This window comes from Rhineura floridana, chromosome 1 (genome assembly GCF_030035675.1).
Source record: "Rhineura floridana isolate rRhiFlo1 chromosome 1, rRhiFlo1.hap2, whole genome shotgun sequence".
Classification (NCBI taxonomy): domain Eukaryota; kingdom Metazoa; phylum Chordata; class Lepidosauria; order Squamata; family Rhineuridae; genus Rhineura; species Rhineura floridana.
Window position 1 is genome coordinate 169584263 of NC_084480.1, and position 22881 is coordinate 169607143.

Below are 22881 nucleotides of genomic sequence, written 5' to 3' on the forward strand. Positions count from 1 at the left end.
CAGTCCAATCCACTTCCTGTGTAGCTTGGAAGAATTTGGTAACGTGCCTCTGAGCATATGGTGAGTGGTGGCAACACCTGCCATCTCCAAAGATAATTATATTTTTGCATGTTTGTTGGTGTTCTTCTTACTTTGCTTCTTTCCTGTGTTTTTTATTTTCCTCATTATTTATCCCAGAAATCTGTGTCAAATTTATTTTTATTAATTTCAAAGCCTTTTTATTGGTCAGTGTCATATGATGGTGAAGACAGCATTTTTTGTGTTTCAAATTGGAGGTTATGTTTTATTTCTATTTTGGATGCATTAACAGTCGATCAAAAACATAGAGCACACCTAGCATTTTGCTAGAATATATTTCACCTCCCACTGTTTTATCTTGTGCAAATTGAGACACTCCTGAGGTCGACTGGAGACTATTCTCGTGGCTGTATAATACATGGTGTGAATAGAAAGGTCACCATCTCCCCCGAGAATTCTAGAATTCCCTCCGTGAAATTTGGTGTCAGTAGACTGAGGACAGACTTCTTCATATAATGCATAATGAATTTTTGGCAACTGACAGATGCATTAAATAAAATGAGTACCGGGTAAATTTGCAGTTTGCCACTGAAAGCCAGTTGCGGAGGTGGAGAGGTACTGCCCTTCCGACGTTATTACCTCATAACCTTTTTCCATCCCAACAAAAGCATGTCGCTGTTCTTAAAGAAAATTCTGTTGACATTTCCTTCTTGTCTACTGAGCGCTGCTCGCCATGCCCTCATCCAATATGGCAATACATGCCACCACAACCGTAAGGAGCAACAACGGAAGTGCATGTGTCTGTCGTTCTTCCGGTAAAACTCTATGGTATGCTTGGACGGGAAGTTGGCCTCCCCACCTTGTTGTGGAAGCGGCTGTTGAGGAAGCGAAGAGCGGAGAGTTGAGGGCAGCTCTGCTCCTCCCCTCCCCCCTCCGCGGGGCAGCAGGTGAGCGAACGAGGGGAGAAACGGGGCGCCCCTCCCGGCCTAGCCAAGGATTGTTTCTCTCCCCTTGAATCTGCGGTGATTGTGCAGTTCAGCTCCACTCTCAGGGAAAGGTGTTATTTTGGATCGGCAACTCTTGGGGAGCCCCCCTCCCTTTGGTCACTGTTGTTTTGTTACGTATAAGTTAACTATGTTGCGGCGCTTTTTAAGGAAAGCAAACAAACAAAAATCATAACACGTTCTGGGCGGTTGATTGAAAGTAAAGGGTTCAAGCACTATTCGCACCTTGTTCTGTGATCACATATTCGCACATATTCATATTCATTTATTTCAGAACAGAGCTGTGTCAGTCTATTGCAAAAAAACCCATCAATCAGTTGTGATACGCCTGAAATACTAACATATTTATTGTGGCAGAATCTTTTGTGGAATATAGTCTAGTCAAATGCATATGTTATCCTAAGCTATATCCACACTCAGGAATAGAGGGGAGAAATTAAAGAGTGAGACAAACAGGCTATGAAATGCAATAGGCAGCAGTAGTTCTGTGAGGTAGCAATGCTTTTTTGTGTCTTAGAGTTACTGTTACATCTTGCATTTCATAGTCTTCTGTCCTTAGCGTGTCTGTGCCTGCTGACTCAGGATAACCCTCCCTGGAGTGGCTGTTATCTATAAAAACTTGTGCTACAATAAATCTGTTCGTTTTTAAGGTGTCCAAGGTTTGTTGGGTTTGTGTGTTTGTCTATTAGCTTAGGACTTTCCCTCGTGGCTTTTTCTGGTGTGCAGGGTAGGTGACTCCTGACATTTAGAAATGAGGTGGGGGTTGGTTGTTGCCTGGCATGTTTCAAGCAAAGTATTTTGCAGCGTGCAAAGATGAGCACCAGATCTTTCATTTGGCTCTGATTTAAAGCAACACGTAATTACTGGTACTAAATTCCGAGTGCACACCCCATGTGTTGGGGTGTGGGTGTTGGGCTATGGTGTCACACAGGAAAATATTGCTGGTTTTATTTCTTAATGCAATACAGCTCTGCCATACCAAAGCCATCATTGCCTGACCTTGTCACAGGAAACAGAATTTCTCTTCCCCTTCCCCCCCCCCCAGTAGTCTTAAAAAATCTCAGCTTTTGTAGGTTAAGGCTGCAGAGGAAAACCAGAAAGTACCATTGCATTCCAGATCTAAACCATTGTGTCCTAATTACAGTACACAACTAGAGAGCAGCCACCAGGTCATTGATATTGACAAGACTTCAAAGCAAGTGGGAAAGAAAGACTGCTTCACTACTGAAGCACATAAGAGTGCTTAGATGGGAACAAACTGTGGGCTGTTTTCTTTTTATTCTGGGTAAAGGACAAGATAAACTTGTGCTGCCTGTAGGGATTGTTAGAGGTTTCAACATTAGGCTCAAGGGACGAATCCACAGGTGATTACATAGGCTGTTCCAGAAGCAACTAACAGCTTAGAGTTCTTTATGTCTTAAGAATATAAGAAAAGCTTACTGGATCAGTCCATTGGCCCATCTAGTCCAGCATCCTGTTCTCATAGTGACCAACATGACGCCCATGGGAAGCCCACAAGCAGACTCTGAATACAAGAACACTCTCCCCACCTGTGGTTTCCAGTAACTCATATTTGAAAGCATACTGCTTCTGACCATGGAGGCAGCGCATAGCCATCATGACTAGTAGCTATTGATAGCCTTATCCTCCATAGATTTGTTGTCCTCTTTTAAAGCCATCCAAGTTGGTGGCCACCACTGCCTCCTGTGGGATCAAATTCCATAGTTTAACTGTGCGCTGTGTGAAAAAGCACTTTCTTTTGTCTGTCCTGAATCTTCCAACATTCAGTTTCATTGGTTGTCATTGCTCCATCCCCTTGATCATTTTGGTTGCCTTTTCTGAACCTTTTCCAGCTGTACAATACCTTTTTTGAGGTGATGCAACCAGAACTGTACACACAGTATTCCAAATACAGACACACCATAATAGCATTATGATATTGGGAGTTTTATTTTCTATTCCTTTCCTCATTATCCTTAGCATGGAATTTGCCTTTCTCACAACTGCTGCACATTGGGTCAACATCTTCATCGAGCTATCCACTCATTCCAAGCCTATATATGAAATTAAGATTTTTTGCCCAGACATGCATCACTTTACATTTGTTTACATTGAATTGTATTTGCCATTTTACAGTCCTTTACTCCATTTGGAGAGGTCGTTTTAGAGCTCTTTGCAATCCGTTTTTGTTTTAACCATCCTGAACAATTTAGTATCATCAGCAAACCTGGCTGCTCACCCTAACTCTAGATTGTTTATGAACAAGTTGAAAAGCAATAATCCTTGGGGGGACTCCACTTTCTCCATTCGTAGAACTACATTTTTCCATTGGGATAACTGTCCATTTATTTATTTATTTATTATTTCAATTTATATACCGCCCTTAGCAAAATAGCTCTCAGGGCGGTGAACAAACGAGATAAAATACAATATATCATAATAAAAATACAAAAACATATACGAACAAACAACAAACAACACAACAAAAACAAAATAAATACTACAAAAATTAAAAATACAGATTAAAAGATTAAAAAGTTAAGAAGATTAAAATGCCTGGGAGCATAAAAAGGTCTTTACCTGGCGCCGAAAAGATGGAAGTGTAGGCGCCAGGCGTACCTCTTCGGGGAGGCTGTTCCACAACTCAGGGGCCACCACAGAAAAGGCCCTGGATCTCGTAACCACCCTCCGGGCTTCCCGATAGGTTGGTACCCGGAGGAGGGCCTTAGATTCTGAACGAAGTGAACGGGTAGGTTCATAGCGAGAGAGGCGTTCCACAAAGTATTGAGGTCCCGCGCCACGGTATCTTTCTGCTTTGTGTTACTTAACCAATTCCTGATCGACAAGAGGATTCTCCTCTTATATAAGCTTACTCAGTAGTCTTTAGTTAGGTACCTTGTCGAAAGCTTTCTGAAACTACAGTATGTCAATTGGATCACCTGTATGTGCTTGCTGATACTCTCAAAGAACTCTAATAGATTAGTGAGAGACAGGACTTACCCTTGCAGAAACCATGCTGGTTCTGCTTCCACAAGGTTTGTTCCTCTGTGTGGTTGGTTATTTTATCTTTAACAATACTTTCCACTAGTTTTCCCGGATCCAGACATAAAGCTGGCATGCAATTTCCAGGATCCCCCCAGAACCCTTTTTAATGACAGATGTTACATTTGCCACTTGCCAGTCCTCAGATAGGGAAGTGGGACAAGTTATATATATTGGTTAGATCAGTATTTTTATATTTGAGTTCTTTGAGAACTTTCAAGTGGATGCCATCTGGTGCTGGCAATTTGTCAGTTTTTATTTTATCTGTTAGGCCTAGGACTTAATCTCTCATCACCACTATCTGCCTACTTCCTCACACTGCCTTCCTGCAAAAGTTAGTTCAGGCACAGGGATCTGCCTTTTATCTTTTGCTGTGAAGACAGATGCAAAGAATTCATTCAGCTTTTCTGCAATCTCCTTATCCTCCTTTAGCACACCTTTCACTCCCTTCTCCTCCAAGGGTCCAACTGTCTGCCTTAGATGGTTTCCTGCTACTAATGTATTTAAAGATTTTTCTGTTGTATTTTTAGCAATGCGCTCCTCAAATTATTTTTTAGCATCCCTTATTGTCTTGCATTTATTTTGCCAAAGTTTGTGTTCTTTTTGTCCTCTGCATTTGGACAAGAGTTTTATTTTTTTGAAGGAAGCTTTCTTGCCTCTAATAGTGTCTCTGAATCTGCTTTTTAATCATGCTGGCATCCTCTTGGCCCTGGTGGTACCTTTCCTGATCTGCAGCAAACAACTCCCAAGCATCTTGGAGTGATTTATTTATTATTTGATTTTTATCCTGCCCTTCTTCCCAGCAGGAGCAGGAGTTTTCTCTTCTGAAGTCACATGTGACTGTGTTGAATTTTCTTGGCAATCGGCCATTTGCATGTATGTTTAATTTAACAGCACTATGGTCACTGTTCCCAAGTGGTTTGACCACACACTTACATCTCTCACCAGATCCTGGGTGCCACTTAAAATTAAGTCCAGGGTCGCTGCCTCTCTGGTAGGTTCCATGACCAACTGTTCTAGGGTGTAGTTATTTAGGGTATCTAGAAATTTTATCTCTTTGTCATGACTGGAACACATGTGTAGCCAGTCTGTGTGAGAGTAGTTTAAATCACTCATTACTATAACATTTGCTCTTTTGGATGCTTCCTTAATTGCATTCTTCATCTCGAGATCTCCCTGAGCATTTTGATCAGGGGACAATAGCATGCCCACAGTGTTAAATTATTTTTGGGGCCCAGTATCAACACCTACAATGATTCTGTGGGGAAGTTTGCCCCTTTTGGGATCTCTGGCTTACTGAATTCAACGCCCTCTTTGATGTACAGAGGGACCCCATGCGCAGTACATCCTAACAATACAGTCTGTATGAAAAAAATTGTTTTTTCTTATTGATCTTCTTTTCTAGTTGTTTAGTTGTTTCATTTGTATAGATTTTGAAAAAGATTTTACTCTTTGGATTCATTTCCAAACCCCATATACGCAGAGAATTTTGAACTACATTGGTCCCCATTGCTGTTTGTGGCTTATCCCCCTTCTGCAATATGGGCTGGGTAGACATTATGCATAATTAGTCTTCTGCTTCCAGACAATGCAGATTCTGGTGCTTTCCTGTGTATTTTCCTACTTCTAGTTTAATGTGTCAGCATTAATTGACATCAATAGCGTGGGTATTTCTTTAACATGTAAACGTGGTAAAAGTACATTATGTGTTTTGAACCATTATATACACTGGAATTTATCCCAAGATTTATTTGAGACAATCTTATGTTTGTTTACTTAAAAGTAAACCCCATTTAGAATTACAGCCTCAAGCTCACTTCTGTGAACACAAAAAACAAAGTAATATCTAAATTGTTCTTTATTGTGTGCTCTTTCATCCTTGCACATCCTTGCTGTAAGGCAGGGGTTCCCAAACTGTAGTTGGTGGAGTGTCTGTAGAAATACAAATAAGAATCATACAGCATCTAGAACAGCGCATTATAATTGCTACAACAGGCAGAAAAATCAATAGATGGTCCACCAAGAACCTCAGCATTTTTCAAGTGGTCTGTGTGGGGGGGGAGATTTGGGAACTCCCGCTGCAAGGAATTTACATTAACACCTGTTGCCCTGGAATCACTTCTGTTTAAAGCTTCTTTGACATTAGAACCTCCCCTGCAAAACGGCTCGAGTCTACGAGGTAATGGGCTCGGAGAAGAGCTCTTTGAAGCATGATGCATTGGAAGAGCCTCCATTTACCTTACCCTCTGGAATCAACATTCACCCAGCAGTGCTGCAGCGTGGCAGACTTGCCTCAGTCTTTGTGTACAAGAGAGAAAATGAAGACAATGTTAACAAAGCTGCCAAGGTATTGTGTTATATATTTTATAAATTTTATAACTTGCTTCACATAAAAAGACATATGGACAACTGGGATAATGACAATTCTCTGGAAATAATGTAGAAAGGGCTGAGAATGGCACAGTGCCCTCATTCTTTTGTAGTAGGCATTATCTGCCCCCCATTTAGAGTAAGAGCCAAACCAAACTGAAAGGAATTTTTTATTAATTCACACTGCCTGAGCTTCTTACAGATTTTGGTATTTAAAAAAGTCAAACTCATTAGCTCAAAAAGTGAACAAAAATTGCTATGAACTAGAAATGCCTTATTGAGCTGTCAGCATTGAACAAGGGCATACAGAACAAGAAAAGGAAATGGAAGTATGTAAGAAGATGAAATCAACAAATCCAGTTGGCATTTTCCAACTCCTAATAGGCAGTAATAATTCTTCCAAATTATTTCAATATAAGTATTCTCAAGTGAGATGAGCTGAAAAATAACTGTCCACATATTTATTTTGTCAGTACTCTTTCAGTTACTGAAAACTCTTTTGAGGGAAAATGCATGAACAGAGCAAATTTACAGAGTGTGAGTAATATATTGCCATAAAATACAACTGAATGAAAAATTCTGAGCATTCTTATATGAAAGTTAAAGAATGGGTAAATAAATGAAGGAAAATAGAAGGCCATGATAATTCACAGAAACTTGATTTGGCAAAGCTACCATATTTTGGCAAACCTGCAGGTTTTGTATATTCCGAGACCACATTTATACTGTTACGACCATGCCAGTATAATGTAGAAGCCATGGGAAATGGGAGACCTATAACTGGAGACCTTCAACATTGTTCAGTATAGAAATGTCAGAGAGTTGTCCTCCCAAGCACTCTTACACCATAGTCTACCTTTGGCCCCATCTTCTTCTGTTTGATTACTTTTTGAATTAGGATTATACATTGCCAACATTTCCCATATCATTTTATGAACTTTGTGAGACTAGCATCTGATCTTGTTATATTGATGGGAATCTTGACTGTAGAGAAAGGAAACTAGAATTAATATCAAGCAAAACATTTTGATGAAAGATCATTCAAACTGCATAGCAACCATATGAAAACCAAGCTGTACTTTTCCTTTTCACTATTGGATGTGTGATATATAAACAGATGTCTTATACTGAGTGGCTTTATCTTGCATTTTGGAAGCACTTGAAAACTTTACGCCACCCTTGCCTCCTGCGCTTCCTTTCTTGTACTGTGGAAACAGATGGAATCCACTTGGTTACAGAGCGTGTTCAACCCGTGGAGAAGGTCTTGGAGACCCTCTCTTGTTCAGAGATATGTGCTGGAATCTATGATGTTTTGCAGGCTCTTGTCTTCCTCCATGATAGGGTAAGTATTTTTTTCTACATCTAGAAATAGAGATGAATGTTTAGGATTGGGATAGCCATGGTGCTCTCCAGATAATTGGACTACCTTTCCTATCAGCCAGTGGTCAGAGATTATGAGAGTTGTAGTCTACAACATCTGGAGGGCACCATGTTGGCTACCCCTGGTTTAGGAGGTGCCAATGAGAAGGGAGTTTTTTTTTCGCTTAGGGAACATGGGTTTGGTCATTGTGTTATTTTGATTGCAAGATATTGATGTTACTTTGATTGCTTCTTTAGTCTGTTTGTGTCTTTAAATTAGCAGTTCCACAGCCAAATTAATGCAATTACCTTTATGACAATTGATAACAAAGCTTCTGGGATACTTTCACGTGACAAGAAGGATTGAAGAGATCTTCAGAGGCCTCACTCAGTCTTCCAATATAATATATCAATGATTTTCTTTACTTGCTCTTGAGGCGATAGAGTAGGGTATACTAGGAGGGCCTCTTGGATATGCATGTTGTGTAATCTGTTCCAAAAGTAAGACAAATTCTCTGTTACTGTTTGGGGCATACATTTTTTTGCAAATACATGTTATATTGATTTTATAATTTGACATAAACCCGGTACATTTATTTATATGCTTTATTCTAAACTAGATATTTGAGTTTTTTGTACAGCATTAAATTACTGGCTAGTGTGAGAGAGCAGGAGGAAGGAGAGGGCTGTACGCATATGGAGCAAGAGGCTGTGCTAGATGGAATTAATAGCATAAAGCTCATGGAGTTGGGTTGCTGGTTCTGCAATGAAAGGAAATCCATTTCTGCTAGGTAGATGGAATAAAGGAAAATGTCTTTGAAATATACCACATTCTAAGTGCCTTCTGAAAAATTCAGAGATTGGTTCAGTATATTTCTACTGTTTTATAAGATTCAGTACAATGTCTCCAACTGGTTTGTTAGCAGTTGTTTTGTGGAACTGAAGAGAGCATAAATTGCTCCCTTTCCCCAGATACAGTGTGCCAGGAATAAGATGAGTTATGCTAAGTTTTATTTGGCCTGGCATAAAACTACTCTCTTTGCAGATCTCTCTAAATGCAAATGTACTGCCTTCAAGTCGATTCCGACTTATGGCGACCCTATGAATGGGGTTTTCATGAGGCTGAGAGGCAGTGACTGGCCCAAGATCACCCAGTGAGCTTCATGGCTATGTGGGGATTCGAACCCTGGTCTCCTAGGTTGTAGTCCAACACCTTAACTACTACACCACACTGGCTCTAGTGGCATATAAAACTCCTCTGTGGTTTTGGCTGCTCTCCTCTGGAGTCTCGTGGCACATAATTAATAATAAGAATGTTAGGCCTACAACTGTTCCCAGTCTTCCTCTATATTTTCCCTTCATTTTTTTACTGTGTTTTAGGGACACCTGTCACACAACAATGTCTGCCTATCTTCTGTATTTGTGAGTGAAGATGGGCACTGGAAACTAGGAGGCATGGAAACTGTCTGCACCCACAATGAAGCAACAGCAGAGGTAGAGTCACACAGTCTGTTTGTGTGCAGTGCCCAAGGAGAGCATTTCCTGGTCCCTGGAAGGTCTTTGTCATTGAATTCTACCCATTGGGTAGTTTGAAATTCATTCGGTTAAAAAGTATGTGGGCCCATTAGCCACGCCTGTTGCCTTGAAATAAAGCATAAAGCCAGATTGCAGCTTCCTTAAATCGGTGGTGGCCAACATGGTGCCCTCCAGATGTTGTTGGACTACAGCTCCCATTGTTCTTGACTATTGGCCATGCTGTGTGAAGCTGATAGGAGTTAGAGTATGACAACATCTGTAGGGTGCAACGTTAGATAACCCTGTCCTACATAATTGTCTTCAGCAAGATTGGGCGATAATTAACTACAAACCAAAAGGCAACTAGTTCTTGTAGGCTGCACTTGAAAAAGACGTAGTAATGCTATTGCCACCTGGGTTTCTTTGGGTTTGATCTTGTTTGCTCATGGTTAGCGAGAAGAGAGCTTAGTCACAAGTTACAGTTCTGATAAGTCAAATGCTGGTTTAGCTGAGCACAGCACAGGATCAAAAATGACCAGAGGAGCAAAGCGGCTGTGACCTCCTCTTCAGGAGTCCACACATTTGTGTATTCCTGGTACGCCATAGTTTGGCTTATTGTGTTGTGCAAACCAGGCCTTTGTTAGGTCACTCCCTTGACTCAGAATTTCAGAAGGGCCAATCAGGCCTAGAAATAAAGTAGATTTTTCACAACTGGCCCCAGCAGAAACAGCATCTCCTGTTCCTCTTGGCCAGCACAGTACTATGCTGTTGTGTAGAGCAATTTTTCTCTTTGATAGAGCCTGATTGCTCCATGGTTCTATAGAACACAGCTTGAAAAGCACTGCTCTAGGCTAGGCACTCTGGATAGGGGAGGGGTGGAAGAGAGGAAAGATGTAGCTTCTTGTATATTTGACCACATGTACAGCCAAAGGGATAAGGATGGCAAAGATTAACATGAGTATGCTTCTGTAGGTTCTGCTTTTCACAGTATTTTACAGTGCTAGCATTGCCTGTCATTTGCTAAAAAGTTTCTCTCTCTAGTTTCTGCTTAGTATCAAGTCAATACGGGAGAAGTCGGGCATTCCACCTGAAGAACTGGTAGGTTTTATTCATTGTTTTTTTCTCGAGACCTCTGCTGAGGCAAATCTGAAAAATTAGTTCAGAAAGCTCTTTCTAATTATATGTATGTAATTTGAGGAATACAGCAAATAAACAGAAAATTGTTATTTCCTGTGTGCATATATTTTAGAAGAAGCTACAGTTCAGTTTCTATGTTGTGTGGGGAAGCTGAAATAATTTAATGAGAAAAACCTCAAGAATGTTGTCTAGTTAAAAATTTTTACAAACAGAAAATCCAGAGTCCAAACTTGATACTCCAAAAGCTCTGCTTGCCATTTCTTTGAGAAACCTCAAAAAGCAGCATAGAGCGATGGAACTTTAAAAGTCTGAGCAAATAACAAAATCTTTTGTCTGGCACCTTTACAGTTGTTTTTTAATGTAATAAATGTATGTCATTCTCTTCTACATAGAAACCATATCCAAAGAGATTAACAACCCCCCCACCTAAAAATAACATATACATAAAATCACTAAAATAAACATAATGGGTTTCAGCTAGTGCAAGTGCTTTTGGCTGTGCAACAGAACTTCTATCCTCTCCCTGCATGTCCCCTAAATCTGTTCTGGGAGTTCCTCCAATCCTCTGGAGCAGATTTGGGGGTCACGGGGAGCAGACCAGTAGCCAGGGGTGCCTGCCTCCTAAAAGTTTTCTCCCCCCCCCCATTTTTTTTACAAAGAATAAATAATTAAATTCATTACAGAAAAAATCTGTTCTCCCTACTTTTTTTGGTGCTCCCCTTGAACCTTTAGAATAACTACAGGCCTGACAGAGAGGAGATATGTTGCATATGCAGAAATTCTTGTGCTAGTGGAAGTACTTGGTTGGATACTACCCAATAAAAATATCTGTTACAAAATCATAGCAGAATGATTATTGCAACACAGTAATCATAACTAATAAAGGCCTGAACAAGTGTGCCTAAATTAAATGCAGGAAGCCTGACAGATCTTGTCAGGGAAGGCAGTCCATAATCTTGAAGCCACCATTGAAAGGCCTCATCTCCTGCATCCTTCCTCTTTAGTAGTGACAGGGGTCTTTCAGTACCCCAGAATTGTCTCTTTCTTTCTCTCCTTGCTATTTTGTCCTATTCCTAGTGGTTTACAAAAATATTAAAATTATCAATTAAAAACAGTCAAGAACAGTAACTAAAAACATTTCAAATATTAAAATTTTATCTGCAAAGATTTTTCAGTAGATAGGAAGTTTTAATTTTGCTTCTGTAGGATCTTCTTGAAAAATAAATTAGTGTAAAAATTTTAAATTTGTGACTTTTTTAGTCGTTTAAGCTACAGTTTTTTATATTTTTAGACTCCTTGCTACTGTATATCTGTTACTTCATATTGTTTTTGTTACTTTATTGTTTTTAACTTTTGTAAATCACTTTGAACATTTTAATAGAGAGGCAGGATATAAAACAAATATATAAAATATCTGTGGAGTGAGAGGTTGGGAGTGTTTTTGAAGATACTAAGCCAGTTTCTGTTGTTTGATCCTCTTTCTATGACTCTAGTCTGAAGACTTCCAACTTCTTCCTGAGGGCCAGATGCATTCCCGGGATGCCTACTCATTTGGTGTAATGGTTGAAAACCTGATGACTTTTTTAAATGAAGAGGGTAAGAGTTCTTGGAACTGAAATGGCATCATTTCAAATAAGAAATCCCAAATTTCCTTTATAGCTGAATCTTCTGAGGAACAACTTTTGGTAGAGAAAGTATTTCCATGTAGTCAAAGATGTTACCTTAATCTTGCAGTTAAAGTAACAGAGCATTCATTCCAGAGGAACTGAGTTGTCTGTTTCCCCCACAATATTTCAGTTATTAATGATGTTATTGAAGGAATGTTTAGTTCCAAATATATTCCCTGTAGGAAATGACCTCTTTTGCAGGGATGCTTTGTGTTATGTTGAACACTAATATCAGGGATAACATACTACCTCGCAGACTTGTGGGATACATTTATACCCCAGGTGTACTTTTCATTGTGTAATTTGTCACAAATTTAACCTGAACAACGCTCCCAAATTCCAGCCAGTTACCACTTACTGTTTTTCTTCTGGAAACAAAAAATCACTGGGGTCCAAATATACCCCAGCAAAAAGCCCTTGGGGCAAATTATATTGTTTACTCATATACATAGGGAAATGGCCAGCTTAGAAAAATTCTGCTTCTTCTGAATAAGTGTGTTTTGGTTGAAGGTGCCTTATGCTGACAACTCAGACAAAAATGCACTCTGGGGGACAAATTTATCCCATCCTTCCATTGGAAATTTCATCGTGGTTCAAGTATACCCCAAAGACAGCCAGTGTGCTTTTTTTTGCCAGGTCTGCATGAAGGATTGTAAACCTGGTAATGAATGGTATTGAGGCTCTTTGAGATTCCATATTCCTCCATGAGTCTGAGTAACAACTATCTTAAATGCAAGAACTGTCCAGTAGCTAACAAGGTAGTTTGTTGTTTAAGATGGTTTCTTAGCTGTACTCTAGAAGTACGTGCAGAGTGGAGACACAGCAGTGGCCTTACTATCCCATCTACATAAATTAGGTAGGGATTTATATAAATAGTGTGGCAAGCTGCATTGAGGCCATTATATTATATCCCTTTTATTATATATTATTGGACCACTGGAGAAAATGTTTCTGTGGTTTTTGAAATGGGGCTCAAGTAACCTTCGAAGCATTGCTGCTGCATATCTGCAGAAACTCCGACAACTGCATGGAGTGAGGAATTACTTCCTTAAGAGTACTTTCTCAGAATTTATCAAGTAGGACTAAGTCTAATCTTAATTTTTAAGTATATTCTCCCCTTCCTTTACGTTGGCTCTTTCTTGGTGCATAGCTTCCATCTGAGAATCATCATCTGGCATTCTTCAGCCACTGCAGGAAAAGCCATTCCCTACTGTTATTTTATCCTCTCTTGAGGTGCCAGAACCTTTTACTCTCCTGTCCAAAGTCAGCATTTCTTACTAAACTGTGTTTTAGTTTCAGAGGATGTTATCTCTAGTTTTCAGCACACGTTACGCTCCACTTTGCTGAACCCAGATCCCACATGCCGCTCTCCACTCTCCAGTTTACTGTCTCATGAATTCTTCAGGTGAGTGTACTACTAGAATATGTGCTGACTAGTTGTTTTCTTAAAAGCATTCCTGAGGGTGACATTCAGAGATCATTATCAGGTTTCTTGAGTGTGGGTGAAGGAAGCCTTTCTGTTGGGATAAGTAACAAGGATACTCCCTAAGTGAACTTCACTATTGGTTAGGAGCAGGGTAGTCTAGCGACTGTCATATGCTGCAAGGGCAATTGCTCTGAATTTTACCAGTGTGATAGGAAATGGTTTATATTTACTGACATTCTTCATACCCAGTAGTCATAATTGCCTGAACAATATTCCCCTCTGATAAATAAAATGTGCTAAACATAATTACAAAATGTTATGGTGAAGAGAAATCTCATAGTATTTTGTTTTGTTACTGGCAACTGAATTTTAATTATTCCTGTCCTGTAGGCTCAGAGCAGGTCATATAATTTTCTTCTAAAGATAAAGGGTTGGATCTAATGTTGATCATACTCAGAGCAGATCCATTAAATGTAATGGGGATGATTAACTTTGGTCCATTAATTTCAGGGGGTCTACTCTAAGTAGAACATAGTTGGATGCAACCCAAAATGATTGATGCACAAGTAAAAGCCACCCCAAACCTATATCTGGCCACAGAATTCCATCCCAAGATGTCTTGTGTACTTACATACCATCTTATCTTGCAGCAACTTATAGGTAAAAGTTCAAAAACTGCCCAGCAGTTACCAGCCGTGGTTATGTGTGTGTGCTCTTGCCTGTCATGCTTGATGTGGAGAGACCACTCTCAGAAGTCTTCAGTTGTGTTCCCCGTTGATGGAAGGCTTTTGATTCAGTGGAAAGGGGTGAATTTAACAAATCCCCACTTTCTCCTGCAACCCTGGGGTCACCTCCCACACTGTTTCAAATGGTCTCCCAAGCTTTGGGGGCAGATTTGTAGAGGGCATAGAGGGCCGCAAAGCAAAGGGGGACTCAGTAAAAATTGCCTCCTTTCTGCTCACAGATGTATCCACAGGAACCAAAAGCCTTCTGTCAGCAGACAGGGACATCCAGAAACAACAATATATTTTACACCAACATACAGTTTGCTCTAAAAAGCAGATGCTGCTGGCATTCCTAGTTGTAACATATTTTATTCCACTAAAAACATAAAAAAATCCCTGCTGGGATCAGGCCAGAAGTCCATCCTGTTCTCACAGTGGCCAACTCAGGTGCCTACGGGAGGCCCGTAAGCACAACAGCACTCTTCCCCACTTGCTGTTCCCAGGAACTGATATTCAGAGATATACAACCTGTGACAGTGGTGGTAGAACGTAGCCATTGTGGCTAGTAACAATTAACAGCTGGGTCCTCACTGAATTTGTCTAATTCCTTTTAAAGCCATCCAGGTTGTTGGTGGCCATCAATACATATTGTAGGAGCAAAATCCATTGTGGTGTGTGAAGAACTTCCTTTTGTCTGCCCAGAATATGGCAACATTCAGCTTCATTGGATGACTCCCAAGCTCTAGTGTCTTCTTCCTGTCCACTTTACTTAAGCACTGCTGTTCCAGTTGCTTTTGGTTAAGAACATAAGAAGAGCCTGTTGGATCAGGCCAGTGGTCTAGCTAGTCCAGTATCCTGTTTTCACAGTGACAAATTGGATGCCTATGGGAAGTTCAGAAGCAGAACCTGACCACAAGAGCAGTCTCCTTTCCTGCGGTTTCCAGCAACTGGTATTCAGAAGCGTCTTGCCTCTCTGACTTATAGAGGCAGAGTATAGCCATCAGGACTAGTAGCCATTGATAGCCTTATCCTCCATGAATTTGTCTAATCCTCTTTAAAAAGTTCTTGACTGAAAGTGTTTTGTGCATAATGACTTTTTTAATTATCAGAAATGATTTCCTGGAAGTTGTGAGCTTTCTGAATAGTTTAACACTAAAAACTGAAGAGGAAAAAACTGAATTTTTCAAGTAAGTAAAAAAATGTTGACTGCTAATTTTGTGTGTGTTAGTTTAACACTGTTTTTAAAAAGCCGTCTTTCAAATAGGAAAAAAGGTCACATTTGCATAAAAATGGAAATGGCTGCCTTCAAGTCGATCCCAACTTATGGTGACTCTAAGAATAGGGATTTTACAGTAAGCCTCCCTCTGAGGCTAGTCCTCCCCAGCTGGCTAGGGCCTGCTCAGCTTGCCACAGCTGCACAAGCCAGCCCTCCTTGTCCGTTAACTGCCAGCTGGGGGGCAACTGGGCTCCTTGGGACTATGCAGCTTTCCCAAGGCTGCACAGGTGGCAGGGCATGTAACCCCTGAGCCACTCACTGTGGGGGTGATCTTTAGCTGGCCCTTGACACCCAGGAGACACGAGCTGGGATTTGAACTCACAGACTCTGGACTCCCAACCAGGCTCTCCCCCCCACTGTGCTATACCAGCTGTCTAAATAAATGGGATCTTTTTTTTCTAAGCCTGCTCTGAATGTAATCAACATTGTGTTGGCAATGAGATATTTAACATTTTTCACTTCAAGAATGCCGATAAATCAAAACATTCAACTCACAAAACACCCAGTAGATATACATGTGACCAAACAAAAATGATATAGGTTTCAGTGTAACCAAAAATGAAGAGCATACCTTTGAATGCCTCTATAGTGCTGTCCTATGCATGTTATGTTTACTCAGAAATCAGTTCAACGGGACTTCCTCCCAGGTATGTATTGGATTGCTGCCTTACTGCCATCTGATTAAGGCTGCAACTCTAATCCATGTTCACTGGCCTGGAGGCTCCTGAACGGCAATTGGATGCTGCAGACCTTCTCACTGGCTCCTCCTCTGCTGGCAACCCCTTCTGCCGGCTTCCTGTTAGTTGGATCGCTCTGCAAGTTATTTTTGTATACTTGAGGGTACAGGTTAATGGAAGGAAACTGCTCAAGAGGTAGGAGCGGGCTGGCAATACCAGTAATAGACTTCTCATTCCCATAGGGGTAATGTCTACTACAGCAGGATAATTTTCTCTCTTTTGCTATAGAACTGGGTTCCCATGTCAATGTGGGCACTGCTACTACATCTGATACACACCCAGGATGCATAGTGGGAACTAATCCCAGAATCCATAGTGTTTGAATGGGCAAGCCAGAAAGAGGGGAGGTAAATGGTATGTAAACTGCATTGTGAAGCAGTAATGGGGAAGGTTGAACAGTTTCTCTCTTAACACAGATTCCTGCTGGACAGAGTGGCTATCTTGTCAGAAAAGTTGATTGCAATGCGGTTGGTGCCTTTGTTGCTCAATCAGCTTGTGTTCGCTGAGCCAGTAGCTGTCAAGAGTTTCCTTCCTCATCTTCTTGGTCCAAGGAAAGGTGAACTTTTAATATCTCTTCAGAATGAATGCAACTGTGAGTGTAGGGGATTAAGACTGACTCTTGATGAAGAATGCTAAGGGTGATAGCTTTGTTAGTAGAGTGGAATTGGTAGCCATGCTATATACCTGCCATTATATGTAGCCATTCTTTCCTGTTGCAGTCTCTCCTCACTTGATGCCCTAACTCTCTTGTAGAGATGAGGTTGCCCTGTGGCCTAAATGTTCCAGTGGGTTTGTCTCCTACCAGGCAGAAGAGGAGGACTCTACTTCTCACACACTGGTGTCCTTCCTTTTTCTGATAGACTCAAGACGGCTTTTTTCATTTTGCCTGTCCACATGACATTAGAAAAGTCAATGGGTCAATTATTTATTTATATCCCACCCTTAGATCAAACCATCCTGAAGGTGGCTGGCACTCGCAAACCCACACAACGCAGTAGCCCTTCATCCTCTGGTTAATGGATGTGGCCAGAGTATGCGTCAGTTTTTCGGTCCAGGGCAACTGGCAGTTGGAGCAGAGTATTCTTTCCGGCTGGGAGAGAGAAAGCAGTCCTAGCTGCTGCTTCTCTGACTGATGGGAGCTCTAAGCTTCTGCCTTCAGAGCCAGTATTGCTGAAAGAAAAGCAGCCACACAACTAAAAACAAGATTGAAGCCTTTGTGGTAGTACAGACATTTTCCTAGCTCTGGCCGCCATTTCAAATGGCTAGTTTCAGCTGGCATCATGTTGACTTTCCAACTCTTTCACCCTAGATAAAGTGGGCGAGAGCCAAATTAATGGCCTGCTGCCTCCAGCCACTTTCCAAGCACATGTCAGCCCTGTGCTACTGAAACTGTTTGAGGTGCATGAAGAGCATGTTCGGATGGTATTGCTGTCTCACATAGATGCCTATGCAGAACTGTTCTCTCAGAAAGAGCTGAAAAATGTAATATTGCCACAGGTAAATATGGTAGACATGAATCTGGGAGTAGCATATCAAGAAAGCACTCATTTCTGCTATGGGAGTTGTCCAGTGCTGGCACCAGTGTTATTGCCTGTATCTTTGTAGGTGTAGATCTCTACCAAATTTTATCCTTTAGTCCTATTTTTCCCTTTCCCCAGCTTTGCTTTTGTATGCGTGTGTGTACTCACACAGGGGCCAGAAAGGTGGCCCTCCATAAGTTATTGGATTAACTCCCATTATCCCTCCTTACTGGCTATGCTGGTGGAAGTTGGAGTCCAATAAAATCTGGAAGGCCACAGATTCGTATCCATGTCCTACAGCCCATTTTGTGACGTCATATTTCTCTTTCCAGTTTGGTGTCTCATTATTACTTGTTTTGTGAAAAAGCCAAGGTTTGAAGGATGGTGGGGCTAGCTCACTACACCCACCAGATTTGGGAGGAAGTTGGTTAAGGGCGTGAGGCATGATACCAGCGTTTTCCCCAAATGGTTGGGCTGTCAAGAAAGAGTTAGGAACCTGCAGCAAGTGTAGTTTCCCAATTCAGTGTGATGGGGAAGCAACCTGTGCTTGACAGCCAATCCTTATTCTAGGTTTTACTGGGGCTGCGAGATACCAGTGACTCTTTGGTGGCTGCAACACTGCAAAGCTTAGGAGTGCTGGTCTCACTGCTTGGACCTGATGTTGTTGTGGGAGGTGACAGAACAAAGATCTTCAGACGTTCAGCACCAAGTTTCACTAAAACTGTGGACCTTTCCCCAGAAGGTAAGTAAATATCGCAGCTCCCCTTTCAAGCTCTCCTACAAAGCTGAACATATACCGGCTTTGTTCCTCAATATGGAGCAGAGATTAATTAACAAACTGCTTTCTGAATGACACTGCAATGATACCATAATAAAGAAAGGGCCAGGGCTGGCAGTTAGGACTCAACTGGGAATAGATGTTGAACCCAGTGATTTTTCTTTTGGGGTTTGGATGTTGTTTAGGTAACCATTTCTGAACAGAGGCAAGATTTACTTAGGGCATGTGAGTTAGAGTGCATTAGGTGATTAGTGCTTAGTAGAAGGAGTTCATTACACCATCTATGGAACAAGTCCTTTTCACTGTTATAATAAGTGATATGCTAATTGTCTCCAGCTGGATTCTTCATATTTTGTGCACATGCTGAATCTACACAAAATTGGCATTGCAGCTGATTGTCTTCTGATCCCCAAAATGTTCCCGAGTTTGTATGTTTTAAGATCTTCTACTTAAAATATTAAAAAGTATGTTCTGGTAACATCTGAAAAAACCAAACTCTGATTTGAGGTCTTTCAGTACCCCAGAATTGTCTCTTTCTCTCCTTGCTATTTTGTCCTATTCCTAATATTGTTGAAAATTAAGAGATGGAAATCTATAATCAAGTTAATAATGCATGTTTGATTCTAGGTTTGCAGTAGTTAGCGTGTGCAAAAGGTCCAGTGCCCATTTTCCTAAATGCAAGTTAGTGTTGTCCCTTAAGGTTTTAATGGGTGTATGGATGCACAGTGCCTGAAAGCCCAGCTGACTCTGTAGAAGCCTAGGTATCTGGCCTTCCACCATGCTCAGATGAAAGGGTCCACAAATCTTCTTGTCTCTGTTCCTCTGACGAGAATGATGTACAACAGCTTATATCCCTCTTCTGAGCTTTCACTCATTTTGGTTTGGAGAACGCAAGAAACAGCAGGAGTCTCATGCTGTTTCAAATCTTCTGCAAAACCACAACACAAATGGGACAAATTCCTCCTCTTCCCTCCACCTCCCAGTCAGGCTTTTTTTTTTCATTTTACCAAAATTTATATACTGCTTGATTGTATTAACATCTCCAAGTGGTTTACAAAAATATTAAAATTATCAGTTAAAGCAGTCAAGAACAGTAACTAAAAACATTTCAAATATTAAAATATGTCAAACACCTGTTATGGTGAGGTTTAGAGGACTAAAAAAAAAAGCACAGCAGACTCCTGCTGTTCTTCACTTTCTTCATAACCTAAGAAGTGAGAGAAATTCATGTATCTCCCCTAAGACCTGTTTCTGGGAAATTAGGGAATGAGCAAATGCGTTTAGTGTATTAAAAGCGAAATAACAAAAATGAATTGCACAAATACTGGATCTATTCAGGTCAATTGGCCTCATTAAAGTGTGCCAGAGAATTCAAAATAAAATTTATACTTTAAACTGATTAAACTGACTTGCACATTAATATCTGAAATATTGTCTCACCCCTTATATACTGTTGATTGTTGCCCTCTGCAGATGAGGATCTCCTGCCATTTTATCAGGAGGTCTATTCTGCACAATGCAGGAGTTGTGCACCTACCCTTTGGAATTCCCTCCTGTTAAATATTAGAGAGGCACCATCTCTGTGGCTGTTTTGGTACCTACTGACTACCTTTCTCCCTCAACAAGCTTTTTGAATAGAGATCTTTCCCAGTATGTATCTGTATTGGAATTGTCTGTATATGTTTTAATTGTTCTGTCATTTGTGTTTGCTGCTCTGCTCCTTTGGGAAGAAGAGTGGAATGCAAATTTTAGTACAACAGCAGCAACCCAAATTGTTGATACACGATTGTTTCATCTTCTTTTCTTGGTTTGTGTATCCTTGTAGACTCTCCCAATCATGTAATAAGTTGCCAGAGAAGAGTGATTTATCAGCCCATGCAGAATAACTCTTCTATGTTCCTCAAGTGCTCCAGCTCTGGAAATCTGCCCTTCATCAACAACAGCCACGTGCCAAGGCAAGATTCTCATGTCGCCTTAAGGAAAGGTAACCCTGGCCTTTTTTTTACTACAATAGCCCTTGCTTCTAAAAATGCTCTAAAGATTTTGCTATGCCTTCTGAATTGTGGACAAAATCTAGCACTCATAGCTTTTAACATAGCCACTTTAGACTGGGAACTGTGGACCCTTGAAGTCATTGAGCTAGTTAGCCCATGCTCATAGCTGGAGGGAGATGTCATGCTAAATTAATACGTTCTGATCCAATGGGCAGTTCTTCAGTTTAGATTAGTTAATGTCTCTTAAATGCAAGCAGACATGAATGTTTTACATTTTTACAATTCTCAGGTTTCCGACAAGGGAATACATCTCTGGTCAAAACAGGAATATGTTCTGTGTCTTCCTCAGGAGAACAAGACTCTCTGCACTTACACGGTGTTTCTGGTGAATTAAATACTTGGAGGAATGGTGGAAATTGCCAGCATGCAGCTGAGAAGATAGCAGAGGAATGGCCAGATTGGAGCGAGTGTGAAGAGCCAGAGACTGAGAAAAGTATAACTGCAGATATCAAAAGGAAAGAATTTTGTGTCAACAGTAGTCCCTGTCTTGCCAGTCATGATGTAGATGAGAAATCTTGGGATGATGTGGCTGATAGCCCTAACTTTAAACTATCCTCAGGAAACAGCCCTACTGCTATAGGCTTAAATGACATCACAGAGCTGCAGCTGCCTCCAAATATGTTTGAGCTCAAAAAAGAATTTAGAAAATTTAATCCTTCTCCAGAGCCTAGCAGCAACTGTGACAGCTGTGGCCACAGGGACCAGCATGATGAAATCTCCTATTTGCCCAAAGGGTCATTTTTAGAGAGGCCTCCCAAGTTAGAATGTAGTTTAGGAGAGGAGTTCATGATCCAGGTGAAGAGGAGAGAACTGTATGATACAGAGCTGGACTGGTTTGCTGATATGATCCCAAACATCAAACCTTCATCCACTCTCCTGATTCTACCAGAACTGGGCACCCATCCTGTCATTCAGAGCAACTTAAACACAGTTTCCAGCAGTGTGTGTGATGTCCATGAGGTGCAGTTCTCGTCTAAATTTGCAGCAGCTGAAACTACAGAGGTGAGAATTTGGAATTTGGGGACCAAGTGTTACTGTGGCATGGAACTCCACCACTGTGCAGTTTGTTTTATATACTGGTCAGCTAGTGCTCCCTAGTTCCTGCCATATCAGCTTGATTAAGCAAGAGTGTGTGATATGAGATACTGTTCACTGCAGCCTTGGTTAATGTATAAAACTCTAGAGAATGTTTTCTAATAAGCTGAAAAGGAAAGAGAGCACCTCATGATTCTGTTCGTAAGTGGATGACTGTTTAAAAACAGCAGCTCTTTTGCCCTAGTCACACTTGGTTCTTGCAGTGGAGGTATTTCTCATATTATTAGGTATTATTAGGTTTTATTATTGTTGAGATTTTTAATGTTTTAATGTAGTTGTATGTTTTTATTTTGTACGTCGCCCAGAGTGGCTGGACAGCCAGCCAGATGGGCGACTAATAAAGTTAATAAATAAATAATAATAATAAATAACTAGTTAGTTTCCTACTGAGCTTGCTGGTATAATGAATAGCTTTATTGTTATTCTAGGTGGATGCTGTTGGCTGGGAAGAAGAGGAGGAGCTGAACTGGGAAGATGATGCCAACTGGTGACACCTAAGACCTTGTGCTGGGTTTGAGTTAGGTAGCTGCTTCTGTAATGTCCTGGACAATTTAACCCCCCTCCACAGACAGCAAGAACTCACAAGTATCTTCAATAGTGCAGGCGCTTGCCTTTTTCACCTGCAGCATACTCCATAATAACTAGGGCCTGAGTGCTAAAAAGGAGTTCTTGGACAGAGGGACGGGTTGTGTGGTCTGATTTTTTTCACAAGTGTTTATGGAAAACTAGGAAAAATAAATAGCTAATTCACTGGTTAAAGTTTGTGTAATCTATTTTTATGAGAAAACTAGGCCTCCGAGTGCTTCTATTGATTCTACAGATGGACATGGAAGAGATTTTAGGATGTCTTTACAAGGCTTTATTTGTACAGTGAGAAGCTGTGAACTTAAATTAGGATCGGAGTTTAACATCACAGCATAGCAGAAAATCTAGTTCTCCAGTGGGCATCAGGACACCCCCAAGTGGGGGGACTGTCTTCCTTTGCTAGTGCTTGAAGCAGGAGAGTTAACACTGCAATGGACCATCACCACTGCCCCTCCCACGGAGTGCTAGTTCATTTTTCCTGTCTCACTTGAGCAGTACTGATTTCACCTTGCTCTTCAGTCTGACTAGCTTATATCTTTATTTAAGTTTGAATTATTCCTCAGTGTTGTAAAT

The 22881-nt window shown here is 40.9% G+C and overlaps 1 protein-coding gene across 4 annotated transcripts; it reads left to right on the forward strand.

The window, feature by feature from the left end:
• The first annotated feature begins 823 nt into the window (after positions 1-823).
• Positions 824-22482, forward strand: SCYL3 (SCY1 like pseudokinase 3). Of its 4 annotated transcripts, none has more exons than XM_061585387.1 (14): positions 824-965; positions 6196-6411; positions 7591-7776; positions 9174-9287; positions 10350-10406; positions 11939-12041; positions 13406-13517; positions 15373-15450; positions 16693-16832; positions 17586-17773; positions 18367-18538; positions 20400-20558; positions 20858-21630; positions 22152-22482. In XM_061585387.1, exons 2-14 carry the CDS (start codon positions 6247-6249, stop codon positions 22212-22214), a joined length of 2310 nt encoding a protein of 769 aa, XP_061441371.1. In that variant the 5' UTR covers positions 824-965; positions 6196-6246; the 3' UTR covers positions 22215-22482. The 4 variants fall into 4 exon arrangements, with proteins under 4 accessions (XP_061441371.1, XP_061441389.1, XP_061441380.1 ...); XM_061585405.1 differs by having other exon boundaries at positions 20918-21630; XM_061585396.1 differs by having other exon boundaries at positions 6211-6411.
• The last annotated feature ends 399 nt before the right edge of the window (positions 22483-22881 follow it).

Bases quoted from the DNA above. Each gene is read 5' to 3' on its own strand.
- SCYL3 (XM_061585387.1), top strand. From the start codon at position 6,247: ATGGGCTCGGAGAAGAGCTCTTTGAAGCATGATGCATTGGAAGAGCCT. The intron at 13,518-15,372 runs GTGAGTGTACTA...TTTAATTATCAG, and splicing joins CTGTCTCATGAATTCTTCAG to AAATGATTTCCTGGAAGTTG. The intron at 20,559-20,857 runs GTAACCCTGGCC...TACAATTCTCAG, and splicing joins TCATGTCGCCTTAAGGAAAG to GTTTCCGACAAGGGAATACA.